Source organism: Seriola dumerili, unplaced genomic scaffold (assembly GCF_002260705.1).
Source record: "Seriola dumerili isolate Sdu_G_001 unplaced genomic scaffold, Sdu_1.0 BDQW01000003.1, whole genome shotgun sequence".
NCBI lineage: Eukaryota > Metazoa > Chordata > Actinopteri > Carangiformes > Carangidae > Seriola > Seriola dumerili.
Window position 1 is genome coordinate 17,628,820 of NW_019174258.1, and position 22,877 is coordinate 17,651,696.

At 42.2% G+C, this 22,877-nt stretch overlaps 4 protein-coding genes and 1 long non-coding RNA gene across 5 annotated transcripts in view; 3 read left to right on the forward strand and 2 right to left on the reverse strand.

Moving 5' to 3' along the window:
• Positions 1-5,437, forward strand: part of LOC111219506 — a 19,671-nt gene extending 14,234 nt beyond the window's left edge. The window contains 5 exon segments of the mRNA XM_022742206.1: positions 1,344-1,519; positions 1,619-1,973; positions 2,374-3,689; positions 4,548-5,281; positions 5,383-5,437. Of these exon segments, the coding sequence (XP_022597927.1) occupies positions 1,344-1,519; positions 1,619-1,973; positions 2,374-3,689; positions 4,548-5,281; positions 5,383-5,437 (2,636 nt within the window).
• Positions 5,438-5,731: 294 nt separating this feature from the next.
• On the forward strand, positions 5,732-6,398 carry LOC111218796. Its single transcript, XR_002664992.1, has 3 exons — positions 5,732-5,771; positions 5,850-5,906; positions 6,287-6,398. It is a non-coding gene; the product is annotated as an uncharacterized LOC111218796 (long non-coding RNA).
• Positions 6,399-8,500: 2,102 nt separating this feature from the next.
• LOC111218766 (high choriolytic enzyme 1-like) lies at positions 8,501-13,861 on the forward strand. The gene is made up of 10 exons (XM_022741230.1): positions 8,501-8,520; positions 8,663-8,735; positions 9,402-9,405; positions 9,599-9,676; positions 9,817-9,972; positions 10,811-10,931; positions 11,477-11,655; positions 12,955-13,036; positions 13,348-13,472; positions 13,750-13,861. Coding segments are annotated over exons 2-10 (807 nt in total). The 5' UTR covers positions 8,501-8,520; positions 8,663-8,675; the 3' UTR covers positions 13,752-13,861.
• A 260-nt stretch (positions 13,862-14,121) lies between these two features.
• Positions 14,122-17,555, reverse strand: fadd (Fas associated via death domain). The gene is made up of 2 exons (XM_022741256.1): positions 16,733-17,555; positions 14,122-14,816 (listed from the first exon to the last, which is right to left on the reverse strand). The coding sequence occupies exons 1-2, from the start codon at positions 17,031-17,033 to the stop codon at positions 14,512-14,514; spliced, it is 606 nt and encodes a 201-aa protein (XP_022596977.1). The 5' UTR covers positions 17,034-17,555; the 3' UTR covers positions 14,122-14,511.
• Positions 17,556-20,992: 3,437 nt separating this feature from the next.
• Positions 20,993-22,877, reverse strand: part of LOC111218803 (anoctamin-1-like) — an 85,630-nt gene continuing 83,745 nt past the window's right edge. The window contains exon 26 of the mRNA XM_022741282.1: positions 20,993-21,792. Within this exon, the coding sequence (XP_022597003.1) occupies positions 21,550-21,792 (243 nt within the window). The 3' untranslated portion in view covers positions 20,993-21,549. The remainder of the gene's footprint in view (positions 21,793-22,877) is intronic.

Sequence of the window (22,877 nt, forward strand, 5' to 3'; positions counted from 1 at the left end):
AAGAGAGATATCACCTGTAGTCTTTCCTGGGGCCCTTTACTTGGCCCTAAAACGGTCCAATTCTGGTGTTGTCGGCAGGATACAGGATGGTCTAGCGCGGCCTTGGGTGTAAGTGACAAAGATTTGGGTTACACCTTATATATATATATTATATATATATATATATATAATTAAGTTAAAAAAAATGTTTTTTTTTTGGCGGGGTTCAAACAAAACAGCAGTGTGCACTTCGTGGGACTGGTTGAGTGTTGGTGCTTCCTCGCCCTGGGGTCCCTCTTTGACGAAGCCGAAGTGTTCTCAGAATTGAGTTTTTCCCGTGTCCTCACTGCAGCCATGGCCAACGAGCTCCAAGAATTAAGAGACATTTGAATCGAGCAGCTGCGGGTTGAACAAGGAAGCAGCTACTCCCAGAACGAGCAGTAGCCAGTAGCATCCCAGTCAGGCCTAGGTCCTGATAGTCCAGCTGGTTTGCGACACGCTGTTCATATTCTAAAGGACCCTGTTGAACGTGTGCTGTATATCCCTAGGGAAAGAAAATGTCCAGTCTTTAGGGGGACTTCTGGGATCCCAGTGGAGGATTGGGTTGAAGAGATGAGGGCAACTCTGAGAATTAGACATATGAGGTCTGTTGAGCAAGCTTATTTTATATATGATCACTTGGAGGGAGAGGCCAAGGATGAGATTAGGTACCGGCCTAGAGCAGAAAGAGAGGACCCGGAGAGAATTTTCATTGTCCTCCAAGATTTGTATGGTTGTTCTAAGTCCCATGTTTCTCTCCAGCAGTGTTTCTTCTCTCGAAGGCAGCAGGAGGGAGAGTCACTCCAAGAGTTTTCACATGCTTTGTACTGTCTCATGGAAAAAATTGAACGCTGTGCCCCGAGCGGAGTGCAGGTGCCCCTATGCTTCTTAGGGACCAGTTCGTTGAGCATGTCCATGATGCTAACCTTCGTAGGGAGCTAAAGGGGATAGTGCGGCAACATCCTGAGTATACCCTCTTGGACATTAGAGCAGAGGCCATTCGCTGGGAGCGGGAGGGACGACCTGATGAGCCTAGGGCTAGGAGCTATTCGGTGCCCTCTTTTAGTGCCATGCAGTGCTCTGAGGTTAGGGCAGCTACTAGTCCTAGTATTACAGAAATGGCAGAGTTGAAGCACATGTTACAGAAGCAACAGGAGCAGCTTAACCAATTGACACAGGGTGTACTGGCACTGGCACAGGCTGCTTCGAGGCCCCACAATAAGCCCCCCATTAGACCAGCACGTCCAAACACTGTTATATGTAGGCGTTGCCAAAAACCAGGTCATTATGCCAATGAATGCAATAACGAACGTGTTGATCCCCAGGTTCAGCAGCTACAGGTCTCACACCCCATAACAGCTACCTCTGCCGCTCAGGATGCGGGAAACTTCCTCCCCCTGATGTGAGGAGCCAAACATCAGGAGGGGAGAATACCGGCTCGGATGTACAGGGACCAACTACTCCGACTGCTGCCCTTAACCTCGTAGCACCTTGCCCCAAGGTAACGGTTAGCTTAGGAGATGTGCCTGTTAACCTCCTTCTAGACACAGGGTCAATGGTGACAACCATCACTGAAAGTTTTTTCCTCCAACACTTCCAGAGTGCCCCTAGGTCCTGCCGCTGGCTGCAGCTGCGCGCTGCCAATGGCCTAGAAATTCCCTATGTAGGATATGTAGAGTTGGATGTCACAGTCTTTGGCAAAGTTATACCACAGCGAGGTGTGTTGGTCATAAAAGACCCTCCTGGCCACAACTGTCCCTCAGATGCCCCTGGGGTCTTAGGCATGAATGTGATTAGGGAGTGTTATCAGCAGCTTTTCACCCAACATGGTCCTGACCTTTTTGACCTCCCCATAATGCAGCAGGCCCCTGCCGTGTGGCTACAGGCGCTACAACATTGCCACCATGCTCAGTCTCATACAAAGCAAGCCAAGTCAGGGTTAGCCCGGGTGAGAGGTAGGCATCCCATCACTATACCTAGGGGTACAGTTAAGTGGGTTACAGCGACATTTTCTTCTCATTGTGGTGGGCCTTTAGGTACTGCTTTGATTGAGCACCTTGATGATGGTAGGTCCCTCCCTGAGTGTGTGCTAATCTCCCCAGCAATGGTCACTGTCACTAGAGGAACAGTGTATGTGCCAGTGGTAAATGTAGGTGAGACAGATGTCCTTTTACACCCACGCCACCCCAGAGGACTTTTAAGTCAGGCGCAGATTGTAAGTTTGCCAGAGGGAGTTACTACTGTAGAACACAAGTTGGGGGGGGGTCACAGCTACAGTTGGCACTCAAGCAGTTCAAAGCAGCCCAGTGAGAGAACACATTGAGTCCATGGAATTATGTTCACTTTCTGAGCCAGACCAGAGAAAGGTTAAGTCCATGTTGTTGGAACATGGAGCTGTGTTTGCAGCTTCTGACCTGGACCTTGGTTGTACTAACCTTGTGACACATGACATCCCCTTACTTGACAACATCCCAATTAGACAGAGGTACAGGCGAATACCCCCCTCTGACTATGACGAGGTAAGGGCCCACATACGTCACCTGTTAGAGAGCAAGGTTATTCGGGAAAGCTGTAGCCCCTATGCCTCTCCTATTGTCTTGGTTAGGAAGAAGGACGGGATCCTGAGACTCTGTGTGGACTACATGCTGCTAAACGGCAAGACACGAAAGGATGCCTTTCCCCTACCAAGAATTGAAGAGTCCTTGGATGCTCTGTCGGGAGCTCAGTGGTTCTCCACCATCGACTTGGCTAGCGGCTACCATCAGGTCCCTGTCACAGAGCAAGATAAAATGAAAACTGCTTTCTGCACCCCATTTGGTCTTTTTGAGTTCCAAAGGATGCCATTTGGCCTATGCAATGCCCCCAGTACATTTCAGAGACTGATGGAACGGATGTTTGGGGACCAACATTGCCGTTCCCTGCTGTTGTACCTTGATGATGTTGTTGTGTTTTCCTCCACAGTGGACAAGCACCTTAGCCGCCTGGACTTAGTTCTAGGCCGCTTTCAGAGGGAGGGGTTAAAGGCCAAGCTGGAGAAGTGCCATTTCTTCCAACAAGAAGTACAGTACTTGGGACATGTAGTGTCTGCCGCAGGTGTCTCTACAGATCCGAAGAAGACTGCTGCGGTGGCTGATTGGGCAATTCCTAGTACGGTGGCTGAACTCAGGTCTTTCCTAGGTTTTGCCAGCTACTATAGACGCTTCGTCGAAGGGTTTGCCAAGCTGGCTGCCCCCCTCCACAAAGTAGTTGCTGAGCTTACAGGGAGAAAGAACCGCCGAGGTCAGGGTGTTACTCTGAGTGACTCCTGGACCCCCCAGTGTGAACACAGCTTCAGCGAGCTCAAGGAGAGGTTGGTGTCTGCACCTGTATTAGCCTATGCTAACTTTGACCTTCCCTTTATTTTAGAGGTGGATGCCAGTCATGATGGTTTGGGTGCAGTCCTTTCCCAGGAGCAGGATGGGAAGGTCAGACCAATTGCCTATGCCAGTCGGAGTCTTCATCCTGCAGAAAAGAACTACAGCTCTATGAAACTAGAGTTTCTGACCATGAAATGGGCAATGACAGACAAGTTCCGTGAGTATTTGCTGGGCCACAAGTGCATGGTATGAACAGACAACAACCCACTCAGTTACCTGAGCACTGCCAAATTGGGTGCTACAGAACAGCGCTGGGTGGGGGAGCTGGCGGTTTTTGACTACACTGTGCGGTACCGCCCAGGGCGCAGCAACCGCAATGCAGATGCTTTGTCTAGGCAACACCCATCCCAAGGTGAAGTAGCGACCTGCCCAGCCCGCCCTGGGACCCTGGTGCCGGAGACGGTTCGAGGAGCTGTTGTGGGTACAGGGTCGGCAGTCCAACACACCATCTCTGCTGTCCCAGAGCGTTCTACCAAAGACCTAGTAGCATTGCAAAGAGCTGACCCAGCCATCAGTGCTGTTCTCCCTTTTTTTCACCAGCGGCGGGTGCCAGGCCGTGAAGAGAGACAGAGGCTCCATCCTGCAGCGCTGCGGTTGTTGGGCCAGTGGGATTGACTCACCATGAGGGACGGGCTGCTGCACAGGACGTACCAGCGTCCCAATGGTGGAGAATGGGTGTACCAGCTGGTCCTCCCAGAGAGTCTGAGGGGAGAAGTGTTCCAGCAGCTACACAATCATCATGGTCATCAAGGTATTGAGCGTACCACAGAGCTGATCCGGCAGAGGTGCTATTGGCCAGGAATGGGCAAAATGATCAAAGAATGGTGTCAAACATGTGGGAGATGCTGTGTTTCTAAAGATACACAGCCACAGGTCCAAGCCCCAGTGGGCCATTTGTTAGCCTCCAGACCCAACGAAATATTGGCTATCGACTTTTCATTTTTAGAGCCAGCTAGGGATGGGAGGGAACAGGTGTTAGTGCTAACCGATGTCTTCTCCAAGTTTACCATGGTTGTCCCCACCCGAGACCAGCGGGCCTCTACAGTGGCAGACGTGTTAACTAAGGAGTGGTTCTACAAGTATGGTGTTCCAGCAAGGCTGCATTCGGACCAGGGTCGCAGTTTTGAAAGCACTATTATCCAACAGTTGTGTGAGTTGTATGGCATCAGAAAGTCCAGAACCACCCCCTACCATCCCCAGGGAAACGGCCAGTGTGAGCGCTTTAACCGGACCCTCCTTCGCACTTTGTCAGCTGAACAGAAGCACAGATGGCCAGAATACCTCCAACAGGCTGTGTTCAGCTATAACACCACACCCCACCAAACTACAGGTCAATCCCCCTTCATGTTGATGTTTGGCCGTGAACGCTGGCTGCCTGTGGACTTCCTGCTGGGTCGTGTAGAAGAGCCGACCTCAGGTGAAGTCTGCAACTGGGTCCGGGAACATCAGCGACGGCTGCAGGTGGCAGTGGAGAATGCCCGAGAGAAGATGAAGCAGGCTGCCGCCCAGCGAAAGGACAGGGCAGACCAACAGGCCCAGGGGGACGTGTTACCAGCAGACCAACACGTCTACCTGAGGGACCATTCTCAGCAAGGGAGGAGTAAAATCCAGGACGCCTGGGCCCCCAAAGTTTTCCAAGTGGTGAGACCCCCAGAGCGAGGAGGGGCAGTGTATGCTGTGGCCCCACAACATAAGGTGACAGAGGTACGACATGTTCATCGTTCCATGCTTAAACCTGTACCGGCCTCTCATATTCTTCCCAGCCCTGCAACAAGGTGGAGCCCATCCACGATAAGCCCCGACACTGAAGAGCAAGGCCTGTGGGTGGCAGTCAGCTGTGCACCTGGGTCAGAGGATTCCCAGCCTGTCAATATACAGGCCCCACCTCAAGTGGGCCCAGTGCTGCGCCCTGTACTCCCTACAGCAGTTCCCCCTGAAGCCTGTGCAGGTACCAGCTTCTCTTCACCCCCCTGTCCAGAGATGGTAAGAAAGTCAACCCGTGAGAACGCTGGCAAACATTCTAACCCTTACCGCCTGCCAGCATCAGTGACAAGTAGGGCAGATGGGGCTACAAATTCCCAAATAATTGGCTCTAGTGCTGCTCCCATACCAGTTCTCTTTAGGCCTTGTCTTAATAAATTGTCGGGACGTCAATTTAAATCCCCGGGGCAGATTATGACCGGTAGTGAATTTCCCTCCCAGGCCACCGTAGGATTAGACAGCAGGATAGCTCCACCCACTTCCTCATTTATCAGTGTATTTAAACCGGCAGACCGGCTTTCTCTCTGTTGCTGCCTCCGCATGGTCCCTGGCATACTGTTTGGCACACATTGTGTGGTAGGTTTTTTTTATTCTTTCTGTGATATTGTTTTCTGATTGTGTGGCTTATCCTCTGCTTGGTTTGTCCTGCTGTAGGTCCTGCTTCCTGGGTATCCCGCATGTTGACTCACATGTAGAGTGAATTGTGTTGAGGTAATACACCACCTTTCTTTATGTATTTTTATTTTTGGGTATGGCAGAATTGTTATTTAATTGGCTTGTGTTCTCTTTTATTATAGACAGACTGCCACTGCTGTTTTGTTTTGTTTCGTTATATTGTTTTGTTTTATTTGTTTAACTAGTTTTGTTTACCTCGTTATATAGTTTCTTTTGCATTTTCTGGTATTATTTACCTCTTCGTTGCAATAGATGATTTCTGTTAGTTCCTTAGTCCCTTTGTCATTTTAGCCCTCTGTGGCATTTAACTCGTTTAATTTTCCCCCAAGGGTTTTTAATATATTTATTGCAGCAGTTGTTTGTGTACGGTTTTTAACTTGTTGTTGTGTTCTCTTTTCTTTGCATGAGTGCTGCAGGGCCGGTGAGAGTGTGGCCGCTTGGACGGTGGAGGGATCGGTGTCCGGAGCTTCTCACCCCAGCTTCACATCCCTTTAGTTGTGTGTGTGTGTGTGTGTGTGTGGTGATAATTTTGCACGTCCTTCACAATTTATGGTTTTTCCCTTATATTTTCGATTGTTTTGACGTGTGTGTGTTGGGCACGGAGTGAGGTGAGTGCTCCGTCCTATTAGACTCCCCTCTCCCCCCCGTGTCTGCGGCCGCGCCCAGCCGTCTTATCGTGCTCTTGCTTAGTACTTTTTTTAAAGTTGTTTATTAAACATGCTGTTAGTTTATCTTGCTGCAGAATAATAAAAATTGTGAACTTGGGGGAAAACTCTTTGTCCGTGCCCGTTCTTGACCATCACCTGTATCATTTCCTGTGGCCCCTTTACTGGCTTACGGTCACACTTGCATTGCATCCATTCGTATACTGAGGTGTATGTTTCTGTATCAGCTCTGATACATGTCTGTGAGCCTGAGCCTGTCACTGTGGGTGTGTCTGCTGTGGGTGGGTTCATATTCACAACAGTGTGTTGAATGTCTCATACTGATAAGAGCAGAGGAGTGTGTGTGTGTGTGTTTCTTTCTCTCAGACAGACACAGACAGTGAAACAAATGTTTCAGACTCAGACTCTGGAAGTCAGGGGGGATCCAGTCCAAAGCGCAACCAGGAAAAGAGCAGGATTTTACAAATCCTGAGGTCACAAGTCCACGTTTACAAAGTCTGACCCCTGTCACATATCTAACATTTAAGTCATGATGTGGAAATTGTTCCAATGTAAAAAAATAACAAATATTAGAACCTGTGAAAACATGGGGGTATTTTAGAGGCTGATTCCATGACTTTTAAACTAAACATAATCAAAAAAATACATGCATGGAAATAAATCCACAGACAGTATGTCCTCACTATAATACCTGTTCTGCAGTAGGGAAAGACAGAGACGCCATGAGATACTCTTCATTGGAGGAAGTGAAACATTGCTCATTAAGAAACATGTACTGTTTGTATTCATTTATTATATGACATGATATATGTGGCAGATCACACTACAGTCTGATAAACAAATACAGTATTATTATACCACTGTGAAGAAATGCATTGTTATTCTGTGGTGTAATATACTACTGATATACTGTACTTAAAAGACCTCAGGGGAACATGTATGTTAAATCAGAAATGATCTCCTCACAAGGTCCATTTATCAATCAATCAATCAAACTTTGTATAGCTTTATTTGTACAGCACTTTTCATACAGGTTAGTGCACTTCAAAGAGCTGCACACACGACTTATCAGGACAAATCAAGAAAGCTGACAATAAAATAGATTTAAAAATCTATAATAACATTAGTAAACAGAGTCAAATGAATACTAAAAGAACAGATGAAATACAATAAAATACAATTCACAACATAATTCCCATAAAATAAGTGAATAAAATAAAGTGACTAATGTCTAAAAATTTCTTTAATTAAAAGCCAGGCTGAAGACGTACATTTTGTGTTTACATTAACACATTTCAACACTTTTGGCTGCTCATTTTAGTAGCTGTAATATAGCTTTCTATCATATTACATGGTCTTCATCATCTTAATGTGCCCAGAAGAAAATAGACATTTGAGCATCTGCAGCATCATGACAACTGGACGATCGCTTTCTCAATTAAACAACCATGAAAATAAAACAACAGGAAATTTAACTCAAACACTCCATAGGGTCTACACTGCTGGCCAAAAGTATGTGGACACCCTTGTTTAGGTCCAACAGTTTAGGCATGAGTCAGTCTGGCGAGCATACAGAAATTAGTTACCCAGTTTACTGTAAAGAACCTGACTGTGAGCCAGACCTCATCACCAACACCAGCACTGGACCTCACTAATGCTCTTGTGTCCCTGCAGCTGGGACACACACATCACACAACGGGGTGTCTATTCATTCTGTTTTCATGTCCGCAGCCTTTAATTTTATAAGAGATTTAGAGCTACTTTTGTGTAGTTGCACAGTTGATGCACACACCCACCTACAAACTTGTGCCAGATGTAATGTTTCACACAAGTTACAAGGACACAGAAGTTTCCATGTGCAGTGATAAAGGTGTGTTGTTGTGTGTGCAGGTTATGATGTGTCATGTTGTTTATTGGTTCTTGGAGAATCTGAGCTGTATAAAAACTCTCAGTGGCTGACAGCAGGACACAGTTCAGATTCTTAGGTAAGAACCAAGTCCTCCTTCACCACCACACACTGTAAAGTAATGTAACAGTAAATGGAGGGGTTTATTTTTGATGACATACTATTTGTTTTTTTAAGTTTTCTATAGTGGTCTTCCTAAGTGTTCTCTCTGGTTATTCCAGGTCTGTTGCAGCCATGTTGGTTTTCTCTTGGTCTCTTTGGGTCCTGCTGCTGGTCTCCTCTTCCTGGGCTGAGGTAGAAAATCCCAGAAACCACCTCATCTCACCGGCATGACATGAAGGCCTATACGTGCAGAATGAATTTCATAGATGTTAATATGGAAGAAAAACAAGTGACAGAGCTCTTATTCCGTCTGACCCGTGATGTACAGATTACTCATGTCAGAGGGGGGAGAAAATCAGGTCTTAAATAAGTGAGAGTACACACTGAAATGTTAATGGACATTAAAAACTTGATCTGAAAAGGAAAAGCTATAAATTGTCTTGAGTCAACTGAAGTTAACAACCATATAAAGCTATGTAGAAATTACACCAATGTGACCAGAAGATAGATTTTTAACTAAACTAAAAAAAACAGACAAACACACAAAAATGAAGCTGTTAGGCTTCATGTAATGAACACAGTATCTGATTACTGTATCACAAACAGCTGAGTTTCGGTTTGTTTGGTTTGAACCATCAATTATGTAAAATCAATAGAACTTTTCTTTCTTTCTTGCTCTCAGCTGCTGACACCTCACTTTTTACTTGACCATGTTTATTGCTTCCTGAAGTATTCATAGTTAGATATACTCTAAAGGCTATATTATCATAATTTTATGACTAATAATTAAATTTGATCTATGTGAATGAACTTCAGTAACATGTTGCTCTTCTTGCATGTCACTCTGGATGACCACAGAATGGTAAGAATCTAACTCTTTATCCAGCTTCACATACAAACTAAACTATAACAATTAAGAGATTTATAAAAGGTTTACAATTTCCTTTTCATGTTTTTGAATATTTCAAATATTCAAGGTACTTCTGATGTCATTAAGCTCATATGTTCAAAATGATGACGCATATAGCTCATACAGTATCACATGTGTTGTCCAGAGGTCGCTGCCATTGAGGATGACACATCCAGGGAGCTTTCTGTTGGTGAACTGCTGGAGAGAGCCAACAGAGACCGCAGTGAGCAGAGCTTCTCCTCACCTTCACACATCATTCTGTCCAGTCCCCTGAGCTTCACCAAACCATCACTTAACAAGAGTGGAACAGATGGTTCTGTGAAGTATTTCAAAGTCACCTCCGCACTTGTGCTGGTTTCGCAGCCCCTGACTTTGATGAGCCCATCCTGATCGGAGGCGACATCGCTATCAAGTCTGAGGCTGACAGGAACGCTGACCCCTGCACCTCCAGAGGCTGTCTGTGGGGCAAGTGGAGTGACGGGAAGGTCTACATCCCTTACTACATCGCTAACCACTTCTGTAAGCATCAACAGTGTCATTATTATTATAGGGCCAGATACAGTTTACTTACTGAACAGACCAAGCTAATTTAATTTTACACTTGCTTGTAAATATTCGGATTTTTGTACAATCACACACGACTATTTCTTACTTGTTACTTTGTTACTCTACTTGTTACTTTACCTATAAAAGCTTACGTGCATCATAAGAGTCTAAATGAAAACATTGACCTTTTCAAATAAAAAAGAATAATCGGCTACAGTGTATAATTATTATGCACTATGTTGTTATCAGCTATAGTTAGCAGTTACTTTACAAATTAAGACTTTACATAAACACATATGATGATCTCATAAACAACCCAACAGCATATTAAATAATAAGAATGAGTTCCAATGTGACCAACTACAACAGTAAAATTATTATTGCATCACTATTAACAATCCAATAACAATAATAATAATATTCACTAATTAACCCTTTGTCTTAGTTTTAATTCAGCACATTTGTTGATAATACTTCTGTATTCTTACTGCAGGAGCACATTTACATGCAGCACTTTCTCTTGTACTGGAGGATTTTTACAGACCGGTATTGCTGGTTTTTAACCATATTACCATAATACCATAATACCATAATAAGTAATGTAAATATGTTACATATAAACAATAAAATTAATGGGGTTATAATTGATCATGAACTAATTATTATTTGAGTAATTATGATAAAACTTAATTCTATAATAATAATAATAATACAGTTGAATTTTGAAGTTCAGTTAAATGACATTACATAAATAAGGTAAGACCACAGTGGTGTCACAGACCTTGTCATCCTGCCATGTTTGTCCTGCCAGCCTCCAGAGAGCAGGCCATCATCACTCGTGGACTGGAGTCCTTCTCTTCAGTTTCCTGCATCCGTTTCAGACCCTACCAGAATGGTGATAGTGACTGGCTGAACATCGAGTCCAGGGACGGGTAAGAGCCCGGCTCTAAGTTCACTACACGATAGGAATCCACACACAGACACACACACACACACACACACACACACACACACACACACACACACACACACACACACACACACACACACACACACACACACACACACACACACACACACACACACACACACACACACACACACACACACACACACACAGGAGCTCTGTGAGTTTTTCATTTTTGCTCCATCAGTTTACGTCTTTAACAAACTTGTTTCTTTTAACATCTGTCTTGAAGCTTGTCTGGAAATTACACGTTGCCTGTTGCAGGTTTAAAGCATCTCCTCCTTTCCTTCATGAGCTTCAGTAACCACAGGAAGTTCATGCTTTTAAATGACTATTTTACTTAACAACAAATGCTTAGTGATGTTTGCTACAGTGGATCAATAACATTTGAAGAAGCCATAGTGTACATGGTTCTTCTAGAGCAGCGATTCCCTCTACAGTTCTGCATGTTGGTATCTAGTAGTATATATTTCTATCTTTCCACAAACTGCTCCATGTTTGTTTCCGTAGCTGCTACTCATTCGTGGGTCGCCAGGGCGGTGGTCAGACCGTCTCTCTGAGCCGTCAGGGCTGTCTCTACCATGGCACCATCCAGCACGAGCTGCTCCATGCCCTTGGCTTCAACCATGAGCAGACTCGCTCTGACAGGGACAGCTATATCCAGGTGTACTGGGACAACATCATTGATGGTTAGACACTTTCACCATCTATCACATGACTTGTATTGTTGTTTAGCTGCTCTGGAGACAGAAACAGTCTCATTGTTTGCAGGGGTGCAAATTCATCGAGGGTGAAAAAGGTGACAAAGATGCAAAGAGGGTGAAGGCTGAGGGGATCCATATTGCCCAGTATGACCAGCTAATCAACATTCTAGATTCATTATATTATCAATAGTCAGTGTCATTAAAATCATGAGGTGCTTAAGTACAGTACTTAGACTAAATATACCTAATTACTTTCCACCACTGCTAATACAATTACTGAGCATTCAGTACACATGTATTTCAATATTGTTTAATGAGCCAACAGGTAAAACTCTTGAATTACTGAGTGAAAACAAGAGGGTGTCTATAATACTGTAGAAGCTAATATGATAAAGGTAAAAGACTAAACCACCACACACACACACACACACGCACGCACACACACATACATACAACACTATTAACACGAAATAATAAACCCTATAAATATGCTTAATTAATATAATAATACACTATATCTACAACAACTAATCACACATTGTCTCACTGCTCATGACTGAGCCCCAGTGTTTGTAACATTAGATCATATATGACATTTTATATTGGTAATAAAATAACAAGCTAACACTTGAAATGAAAGGGCATGCTATCAGCTAGCTAACATTAGTTAGCTAAACTGTACCTTAAGGCTAATGTTAGAAACCTCTAATATTAGTGTTCATCCATACATATTTGATACAAACAGAAACTCTGAAGGTAATAAAGTAAATTGCTTCTTACATTTACCTATAGTATGTATGACACACAGGAACAGAGACTTGAGGATTGAGTCACTGATGAAGTGAGACATTCAAACCCTAAATGGGTTCCTTTACCCAAAATGCATCTCGATAACTGACAGTTATTGGGGACTGCAATGCTAGTAGCAGCTAATGTATCATGGCGCCTGTAGCCTGCAGCAAAGGTGAGTAGGGCGACAGAGGCCTGGCACGCTCACTTCCTTGTAAGCCCACACCAGAGTTTTTTTACCTTGCAAAAGTGTGTCATCAGCCCCAATCAACACTGACTAAATTATTAAATTGTTATCATTTATTGTTATTTTATTTATCAAAAAATGCCCTGAAGATAACTAAAACAGCAATTTGTAAAGCAGTTTTGAGTTCACAGTACGGTTTACACACCCTGATAAAAACCTACTGAGCTGAATTCAAATCTTTGCATTTCACTTTAAAACTGTAAATGTGTGAGATTTTGCATTCATTTTTTTTTAAATCATATCTGCAGGCATGGAGTACAACTTTTACAAGATTGACACTCTGAACCAGGGAACTCCTTATGACTACAACTCTGTCATGCAGTATGAGAGGTATGGACAACTTCATATTTGTAGTACTCTACCTATATTAACTTTATTAGATTTTCCTTTATCTTTCACCTCGTTTGTAACTGCATGTAAGTACTTTCTATCAGTGTCCGTGAAGTCAGAGCTAACTGGTTGACTGTTTGATACTGTTCTGGACAAGAGGTTGTGTGATAGTGACAGCAAAACTAATGCAAATCTGCTTTTAAACATTATCACACTACACCGAAAATCAGTAAAATCACCAAATGTATCAGGGACTGTTCCTCACTAAGTAACCAAACTTGTTTTGTATTGTGGTATCTGTGTTTTTCCAGGTACGCCTTCTCCAAGAACAACCGTCCCACCATGGTGCCCATTCCCAACAGCAATGTGTCCTTTGGCCAGGCCACCCAGATGAGCAGGAATGACATCAACAGGCTGAACAGGCTGTACAAGTGCTGTAAGTACTGTGGCTCCGCTGGATCCAAGACAAACTTATAGACTTCAGAGTCAGAGTCAGAGACACAGTAAAGCCCTTCTGATGCTCGGTGGGTCTCTTCCTACATAAGCACTGTAAGTTAGAAAAGAGTAATTGATAAAAGTATTTTCAGCAGAACCTGACCTGTTTAAATGTGTTCACTGCAGTGATGTCACATGACATAAAAACATTCACACAGTGAGCATCTGCCAAGTCCAACTTTTGTACTGTCCTCTAATGATATGCATTTCCTCTGCAGGAACTGTATGTGACCTTTGGCCTGCTGCCTGGATGACATCAGAGCAGATGATCTCATCTCATTCTGTTTACTATCACATAAGAAATAAACCATCAGTGTAAACAGCCTCTGATCAGGAAATAAGGCCACTTTCATTCTACTGTTACAACTCATCCATGTTCATTTAGCATAAAGACTGTAAACACAGGGAAAGCTAGCCTGGCTCTGTGCAACAGTTACAGTGCATATTGATTTACATGTTATATCTCCACTAAAAACAAGTATAAACAGTAATTTCACTGTTTCATCACTGTGTCCTTCTATTGAAAAAGTCAAACTAATACACATCACCTACATTCACACATCCACTGACTGGATGCTTATAAAAATCATTTCTTTGCTTCGACTTCAGATGTCATTTTCATAGGACTTTCAAGTGGTGATACTGCACACACATCAGTCACTATCAGTCAGTCTGACCTCCGACTTCTTTTACAATGGCACCATCTTTCTTCTAATGATGGATGAAGGTTATAATGTAAACTTCTCAGTTTCAGTTTGATGACGTTTATTTGATAAATCTTTGTTTTGATCCTCAGATAAAAAAAAAAAAAAATGAGCAGGATGAGCTGACTCTAAACGAAGCTGTGATCACTGTCTTTACACACTGTCACCTTCTCTGCTTCATATTTTATCACATTCAGTAAGTCAATTTATTCACCTCAACAAACATGATTCTTTTTTTGCATAATTTCATAAATCTTCTTTTTGGATAGTTGATTTTCATTCAGAGTTAATCTCAGTCTCATCTGATCTGTGGATCTTCTTCAGTTTGTCCTCCACTTTATCAGCAGTCAGGTTGAACTGACAGAGTCTGAGAGCTTCTATCAGCTGCTCCACTCGAGCCTGGGCTCCTTGACTCTTCCTCCACTCCTTCAGCAGCTCCACCACTGTCTCCTCCAGGTCTGTGGGATGCCTCCTGTTGATGGACTCCAGCTTGATCTCATTCAAACCCAGTTTGCGGCCGAGCTTACGCCACGACCGTCCCAGATTTTCTGCGATCACCTCTGTGGTGATGTCCAGTTTTGCTGAAAGAGGAGATATTCAGGCTTTAGAGAAAAAATAAAACATAACAAACATATTCAAACATCTCCCACAGGGGTGACTGGGAATGGGCTAATTTAGGAAACAGGTCTGTTCAGCTTCTGGATATGTGGAGTTCGATGTAGGACTTTACATACTGAGCTGATCTAAGCAGATCAGAAAGCTTACACCTTCTTAAACATCATATTCAAGGACTTTCCATGCCCAACTCCCTCAAAGTCAAGACCTAACATGTTTGAGACACGGATCAAAGTTAATTACTGTTACAGCACTAAGACTTTTTATAATGAGAGATAACAGCTTTACAGCAGATCACATACAATAAAAGAATGTGTGAACAATGTGTAGGGTGGCCCTGAGAGCTCAAAGCACTGCAGCTTTAGAAAAGACATGCAAATAGACAAAACACTTCAGAAAACATCTTCATCGGTTTGATAACACAACACTCTCTCTTACGCTTCTGTTGTGTTGTGAGTATTTGCAGCTCATGTGTTTTTTACCCCTCAAACAAGTTTATCAGAAAAAGATTTAAATTTGATTTGGAAAATTGTCATCTATGCAACACAAATGTAGAAACAACATAACACTTGTTCTCTGCCTATGACACAGTCCAAAGGGGGTCAGCCCTATGTTCCCACAGCCCTAAGAATGTTTTGAAAATTAGGCCCTATTTTCCCACAGTCTTATATGTTCCCATAAGCCCATGTCCACACTAACCCGGGTAATATTTATCCGGTTAGCCCTTCCGTCCACATTAGAACGGTGAATTCCAAAACTGAAAACGATGCTTTACAAAAACGATCGCTGAGGTGGATAAATGTGAAGACGCCGTGGAACGTGGATGCAAAGCGTTCTGAAAGGGTATAAAATGGGAATATAGTACTGTGGGAACATAGGGCTGTCGGAACATAGACACGCTCCCGTCCAAAGCCTGTGGAGGTCTGTGCATGATTGGCTGATTTCTAAATCCATAAATATAGATTCCTTCTCTTTCAAAAGTATCCAGTTAGGAGTCATTGTGAAGGACAAGCATGTTGAATTTTGAATCAACATCATCATTGTCATCATGACAAAATATCATATACACTGATGTTGTTTTGCTAAATGCCCCCTGTTGTGGACTGCACTTAAAAGTGGGCAGAGAACTTTATAATCTTATTTCCAAATATAATTTATTTCAACCCCTTGCTCGGTTCCTTAGTTCTACTGAGCATCTGGTTAATAAATCAACCTTCTGTTTTTTTTTTAATACTCTTTTATAATTTCTATTGTTACCTGGGAATGTTACAGTTCATGTTTTATAACTTTTTTCTTTCTCTCTCTCTCTTTGTGTTTATTGTATTATTACTTGTATGCATTTTACTATCATTATCAGTATTATTATTATTATTTCTAAACAGAAAATGTTTTTTGTACAGAACATACTCTACATGATGTATGAAGTTGAATAACATTTTTTAAAATGGCAGTGTGCAACAACAAGGTTGCTATTGTTACTGCAACATGTTTACAACATAAATATTTGACTTAAAAAAAGTTATTCTGTCTGGGCGTTTCCTCTGTGGACATGCCAGGGCAGGTTCACGCAGGTTCTCACACACACACACACACACACACACACACACACACACACACACACACACACACACACACACAGATTCCCTTAATACATTGCAGCTTGCGCCTGTAGCTGCGTTTGTTTTCGACTTTCGGTAAACTGACGTCATACTTAAGATAACAGTATACTTCCGGTATCAGTTAGCCCAGTCCACCTGTGTCACAACTCATATACTCATGTATCAGTCTTCTTCTTCTTATCATTATTATTATAATAACTTGTTTTTAACAGAAGTAGTAGCAGCACTAGCAGCCGGTAACCCCCACCCCTCCCGCTCCCCACCTCTCTCTGTGTCGTCCGGCTGGTCTCGGCGGTCTCCGGATTCTCCGTCTAAACCGTGTAACTTGTCTGACAGGTCTTTTCGCTCAATGTCCGTGAGCAGCTTGGACAGACACTCGGTGTTGTCGGGCCCCAATTTGCCTCTCTCCATCAGGAGCAGGAACAGCTTGGACCCGGTGGTTACCTTCTCCAGGTCCTTTTTCCCGATCATGTCTCCACACAGGAACTTCATCTTGTCCAGGTTCTCGGAGGACAGTTGGTCTGAGATCTTCAGTAAGACGGGTTTAAGGTCTGAGGAGCTCATGTTTCTCACAAGACTGCACCTCGATCTGATCTCTCTGAACTAGGAAACACTTCGCTGTCACTTTCACTTCCGTTTCTGTCTGTGAATTTATTCTTCACTGGCTCCAGCGAGACTCTGTGAGAGGTTGTCACGGACTTGATCCAGTTCCTAATTTTATGTTCACCGTTGGACTGAACTTAAGGACTGTTCACAGAACAGTTTGCAAATGAATTTAGAATCAGATAATGTGCATCGATACTAACACTGTACAAACAGGCTACTTTTACAGTCTGTTAGGGGGCCCGGTTTATCACATAAGTCCTGTGTTCAATACCTGCATATACGCTCTAACTCTGGTGAGGTATTTGACCCTGGGGAAGACCCAGGACACGCTGGTGAGATTATGTCTCTCAGCTGCTTTGGGAAGTCCTCAGAATCCCCCTGGAGGACCTGGAGGAAGGGGTGGGGGCAGGGGGCCGTCTGGACAGCCCTCCTGACTGCTGCCCCCTAGTCTTCTAAAGGAATGAGAAGTAGAAAGTGGATGGATGGCAGATGATAGTTTAATAAATTATAATGATAAATCTGATATTTTAAGTGCAGTGGTGGAAATTATTGATGAAATCAGAGAGAAACTGGCTTAAAACAGTCTTTTCTGTCCAGTGTGTGTATTCGATGTTGTATTGCTTTATGTAGTATGGTTTTAGTTGAAATGAATGGGAGGACTTTGCTCTTTACCCTCTGGGCTTTCTTCCTTTCCTGCACAATTAATATGTCTTATATAACTTTGTAATACTTTATTGTAACGTCTGTGAAACTAAACTTAACTAAACTAAATTAAACTAAAAATACAAATTAAATAAATAAACACAATAAATACAGCTATAAAATAAATCCTGAAATAAATAGATTAGGTAATAAATGTAGAAAAAAATGTACATATAAATATAAGTGAGTCAATAAATAAATAAATAGCTTTATGATTAAATTAATAAATGAAAACGCCCTTATGTCCTTTGAAAAATTTGTGATCCCACAAGCACATTTGTTCAAATATTTCCAGATAAGAAGTTTCATTCGCTCGAGGACTCTCTCATATCATTGTCCAGCTTTAAGTATTGTTGAGGAACTGGCAACATGATAATTTATAGAACATACATACAACATAATTTATAGGAAAGTTGTTAATGTGTCTCCAGAATCCTTAAATTATAAAAGAATGGCATGGATAGAGGATCTTCAGACAGATATTAGAGAAAGAATGGGAAAAGGCTTTTCTTCAAGCTCCAAAGTTATCTATTCATAGTAGATATAAATTAATTCAATATAATTGGCTTATGAGGACATACGTGACTCTAGAAAAACTAATAAATACAATTGTATAAAATGTAGAACAGAGAATGTGGAGGTGCAAATATATACAGGATTTTTGGAAAGAAATACTTACTTACTAAATTACTGTAAACAAATAACCCATGTCATCATTAGTTCTTGTGCTACATTGATTTAAGTGTAACTGTAAATGTACTGTATTTATTATGTCCACCACACCACTGTGTTTACATCCTGTTGAGTCCAGTGAAACCTGGACTCCTGCACCAGGACAGCACTTCATTAGTTTTAGCTTGTTGTCTTTTGATTCAACACAACTTTATTAGAAATATGCATCATGTGAACAAGAGGTGTTGACAATAACCATGATATTTAAAAGATGAAATATTGATATGGTGTTAATAATACACATATGTGATGATATGGTGACGGCAGATGTTTGACCTCGCAGATCTTCAGTTCATCGGTTGATCTTGTCCATTAAGTGTAGTTGTAGTTTTTGTACAGTTGTGATCACAGACTGTCTCCACCTCCCTCCACTCTCATCTGAGTCTGAGTTAAAGATTCATTTGACTCATGGCATTATTTTTTTCCCAGGTTTTCTATAGATATCATGATAATATTGTTATAGGTTTTTACACAAGTTCAGCTTACAAAATGTTGCCACAAAAAAAGATTATAAAAAAACCATTAGTTAGTAGATTAATAGAATGAACTGAAGCAGCAGCAGGTGAAATGCAGTAGTTTTAATGAAGGCTTACAGACCAGGAGCTTGTCACTCATTTATTTAAAGAAAAAACACTCAAAGTATCAGAGACAGGCAGGTCTGTTATACGTACATATACACTCATGCATGTAGTGAAATGTGCACTGACACACATTATAATAGATATTAGCATGTCACACTTTGTAATGATATATTGATGCTGTAAATACAACATGGCAACAGACGGCAGGAGGAGGACATGGAGAGGGGAGGGGTCTTCACATGTGACCTCAGTTTACAAGAGATGCTGAGTCATGACCTATCACTAAATATCAACACTAACCCTACGTACAGACACAGTATTAACAGTATTAAGATTTGCTAAAAAAAATTCAATGTGCAGTTTTTGCTCAAACAAGCAAGTCACCCCCCAGAGAGAGGTAACGTCTGTCTGGAAGCTGTTCCCCGGGTGCCCTTCCAGGTACAGTGGAATAGGTCCATACTGATGCTTTAAGACATGAGATAAAGTCCCTAGTTGGTAGATTGATGGTCCCCTTTCAACACATTAGATGCACTAAAAATACATTGTCATAAAACTAAAACACAAACAAACAATAAAATAGATAAACAACAGTTTGACCTTAATGTGATTATTCATGACTGAAATTCAATAATACATTCTGTCAGTCTGGGCTGTGGGCCTCAATTTGGGATAGTTCAAAATATTTACAGCAGGGGGCAGTATTCAACAGTATTCGACTGAAGACCAGACTGGATGTGTGACTGCACGTCTCAATCAACAGTACATTTACGCTCTTCAAAGTTCTATCCAGTCGCTCCCACATGTGTTTTTGCAGTTTGGTAAATACCAAAAAAATACATATATAATATTCACTCTTTGTGCTTGAACAGTTTAGGAGCTGCAGCTTCAGGAAAATGCCAAGGCAACATAATAATAATGAAACAGAGCTGCCCTCTTGGTTTCACTGATACTCTGTCCCTTTGTATGAAAGCTGATACATGAGCCACTGATGGTTTAGAGTAGGTGAGAGGTCAAGTGTTTGAATCCCAGAAGCAGGTAGGACAGGATAAGGCAGGGTAGGAGAGACACCTGGAGCAACATACTGGTGCTGGTGTGCAGAGATGTTGAGAAATTCACAGAAAACTAAACACAAAGTCCCTTTAAATGTAAATTTCACATTGATATGCAGGTATGACGAGCACATTCAGTTCACCTGTCAGCACACCTGTGCCATAAATATCTTTCATCTACAGGTGCTAACTGAGCACTGAGCAGCTAGTGCTAACTGCTGTGTGGGGAAAGGATTGAACTTATCAAAATCCTCTGATGATTAAAACTGAGTGTCTTAACAACACAAAAAGGTGTGAGTGGATTTTATGACACTGGACACATTGTCACCTTTTAGGTTGATATGACATTTATACATCAACCAGCCAGTAGTTTGGAGGCAGGTTGATGATCATTTAAAAACTTGTTGACTATTTTCTAACATGTTTTGTGCTTCTTTTGCTGATGAAATAAAAACTGTTAATGCAGCTTTAACAAACACTATTATTATTTCATTTCTGACTGTGTAGAAGAGATGTCTCTCCATACCCAGTGTCAGAACAGCACATCAGGTGAGTAGTAACTACAGCATCTCAGCCAGGTGAGAGGGAGCATGACATCATAACATCACTGTGTATTTATACTGTGAATTTCCAGTTCCAGGCATGAAGCTGCTGAGCATTGTTCGTCTGTTTGTTCGTATGCAACACAAAGAGAACACTACAAATCAACAGGCAGGCCTCCACAACAACCAGAGCACTTGTGTCTGTGTGTCCATGTTCAACTAAATACATCAGTAAATTCCTGCATTTGTACAGAAATGTGCCAAAAAAGATTTCAAAAAAGGCCAGTCTGAGCTTTACGCTTTACGCCAGTCTGAGCTTTACGTGTTGACGGCAGGAGGGGGGACACTCTCCTCAGCAGCACCATCTGGACGGACTGACGGAGGCAGAAGCTGCATTCAAGTTCCGTGGGAGAAGTGGCACATATGAACTCAGGCTGCAAGTTTGGCACTGTGTTCTCAGACATCCTGAAGGTTCTCATCAACAGGGACATTCCCCGAGTGAAGCTAATGGCTTGTTCCTTTCAATTACATCCAATAATCATGTTTCTGTGAGTACTGTGTGGATGTTTGGTTGGTGGCTGACACTGTCATGTCTGATTCGCAGTGAAATGTAACAAACAAATTTTAAAAAGAGGCAATCTGTGGGAATTCAGTTCAGGTTTTACCCGTCTGAAAATATTCCTGAACATCGTGACGGCAGCAAAAGCTTTGCTCATTATGACAAACTGATGACGTGTTAATAGATGTACTGTGTTAACCTTTAGCAGCCAGCTATAAGCAGCTGATTCACTTATTTACAGTCTGTGTACAGGTCCTGGTGTTTGCTTGTTGTTTGTGCTTTTTTTCTCAGACCCTGGCACCTACTGGTTTAACAGCAGTTAGAATGCGAGACGGGCCGTGAGCGGGGTTGCGGCGGGCTCTGATTGGCTGATGAGGGGGCGGTGCAGTTGTCCCCGTTGTGGTTGTCCCGCGCTGCGAGTCTTTTGCCCTGCTCCTCCTTCATGAAGAGCTCCACCATAAGGATCTTCTCTTTGTGCATCTGTAGGCTGATGTCCTTGGGGATGTCTGGGATCAGCCAGTCCACAAAGTCACTCATGAGCATCACCACGTTCTGCAGAGTGAACAGAGACCTCAGATGAACCGCAGGTTCACTGCCACAGTAACAGTAACTATTAAACAGTATGTTTAAATCCTGTTTTACTTACTGATGAACTAAAACTGTTTATCTGTGACCTGCTGTTGTGTAGCGGCAATATTTAAAGTTTGCTCACATTAACCACCATAAGCTACTGATCATACCAGACGGAGAACAGCTGTGGCTTTAAAACTCCTGACTGTACTGAACTGAGTATTTTATGGCTTATGAAGTAAACTTTTCATTTATAAGAAAATGTTCAACAGTGTCACTTTAATTTGTAATTCTACATTTACACATTTAAGCCAACCAAATCCTGCAAGGTTGGATGGTGGGTCCAGGTAGGTGGAACTTGGGGCGTGGCTGAAGGCGGCGACTGATTTGTTGTGACATCACAAAGTTTCAGAAGTCCTGACGGCTGGCTTTAAGGCTCAGTTTCTAAATATAGGCTGTGTGCATTTCTCTGTGGACTGAGGCTTTGATACTTTCACAGTATTAATATAGAACCTAGACCTGATCTATAATCAAACAACACGTGGACTCTATGGAGCTTTAAGGTTTCACACTGGAGTTTAAAACATTAACAACCTCAGCTTTTCTTGTTTCAAGTAAAATACCTGAGCTTCCAAAAATATAGAGGCCATGAACCAATGAAAACAAATACAACACAGCCATAATATATATTATATATTATAAAAACATTTTGATTAGAGTTTTTTTCATGTTTATCAGAAATAGAGACTAATTTCTGTCGGGAAAATTAATACATAAAAACTTTAATAGTAAAGGTAAAAGTCTCATGAGTAACTCCCTTTTATAGTAACTCAAATCTTTGACTTAGGTTTTTGTGGTAATTATTTAGTATGTCATAATAAAATGATTTTAAATAATTAGTTAAAAACCTAGACACTGTGAACGACATGTAGCAGTGTAAAAATCAACTCATCATTGCTCTCTTGTGGACAAACTAAAGGTCACAATGTGTCTAAAAGTGAGTGACATGCCTATTTGAAAGCATGTAGAGGTGTATAGTATGTGTGTGTTGAGTGTTGTGTTGTTCT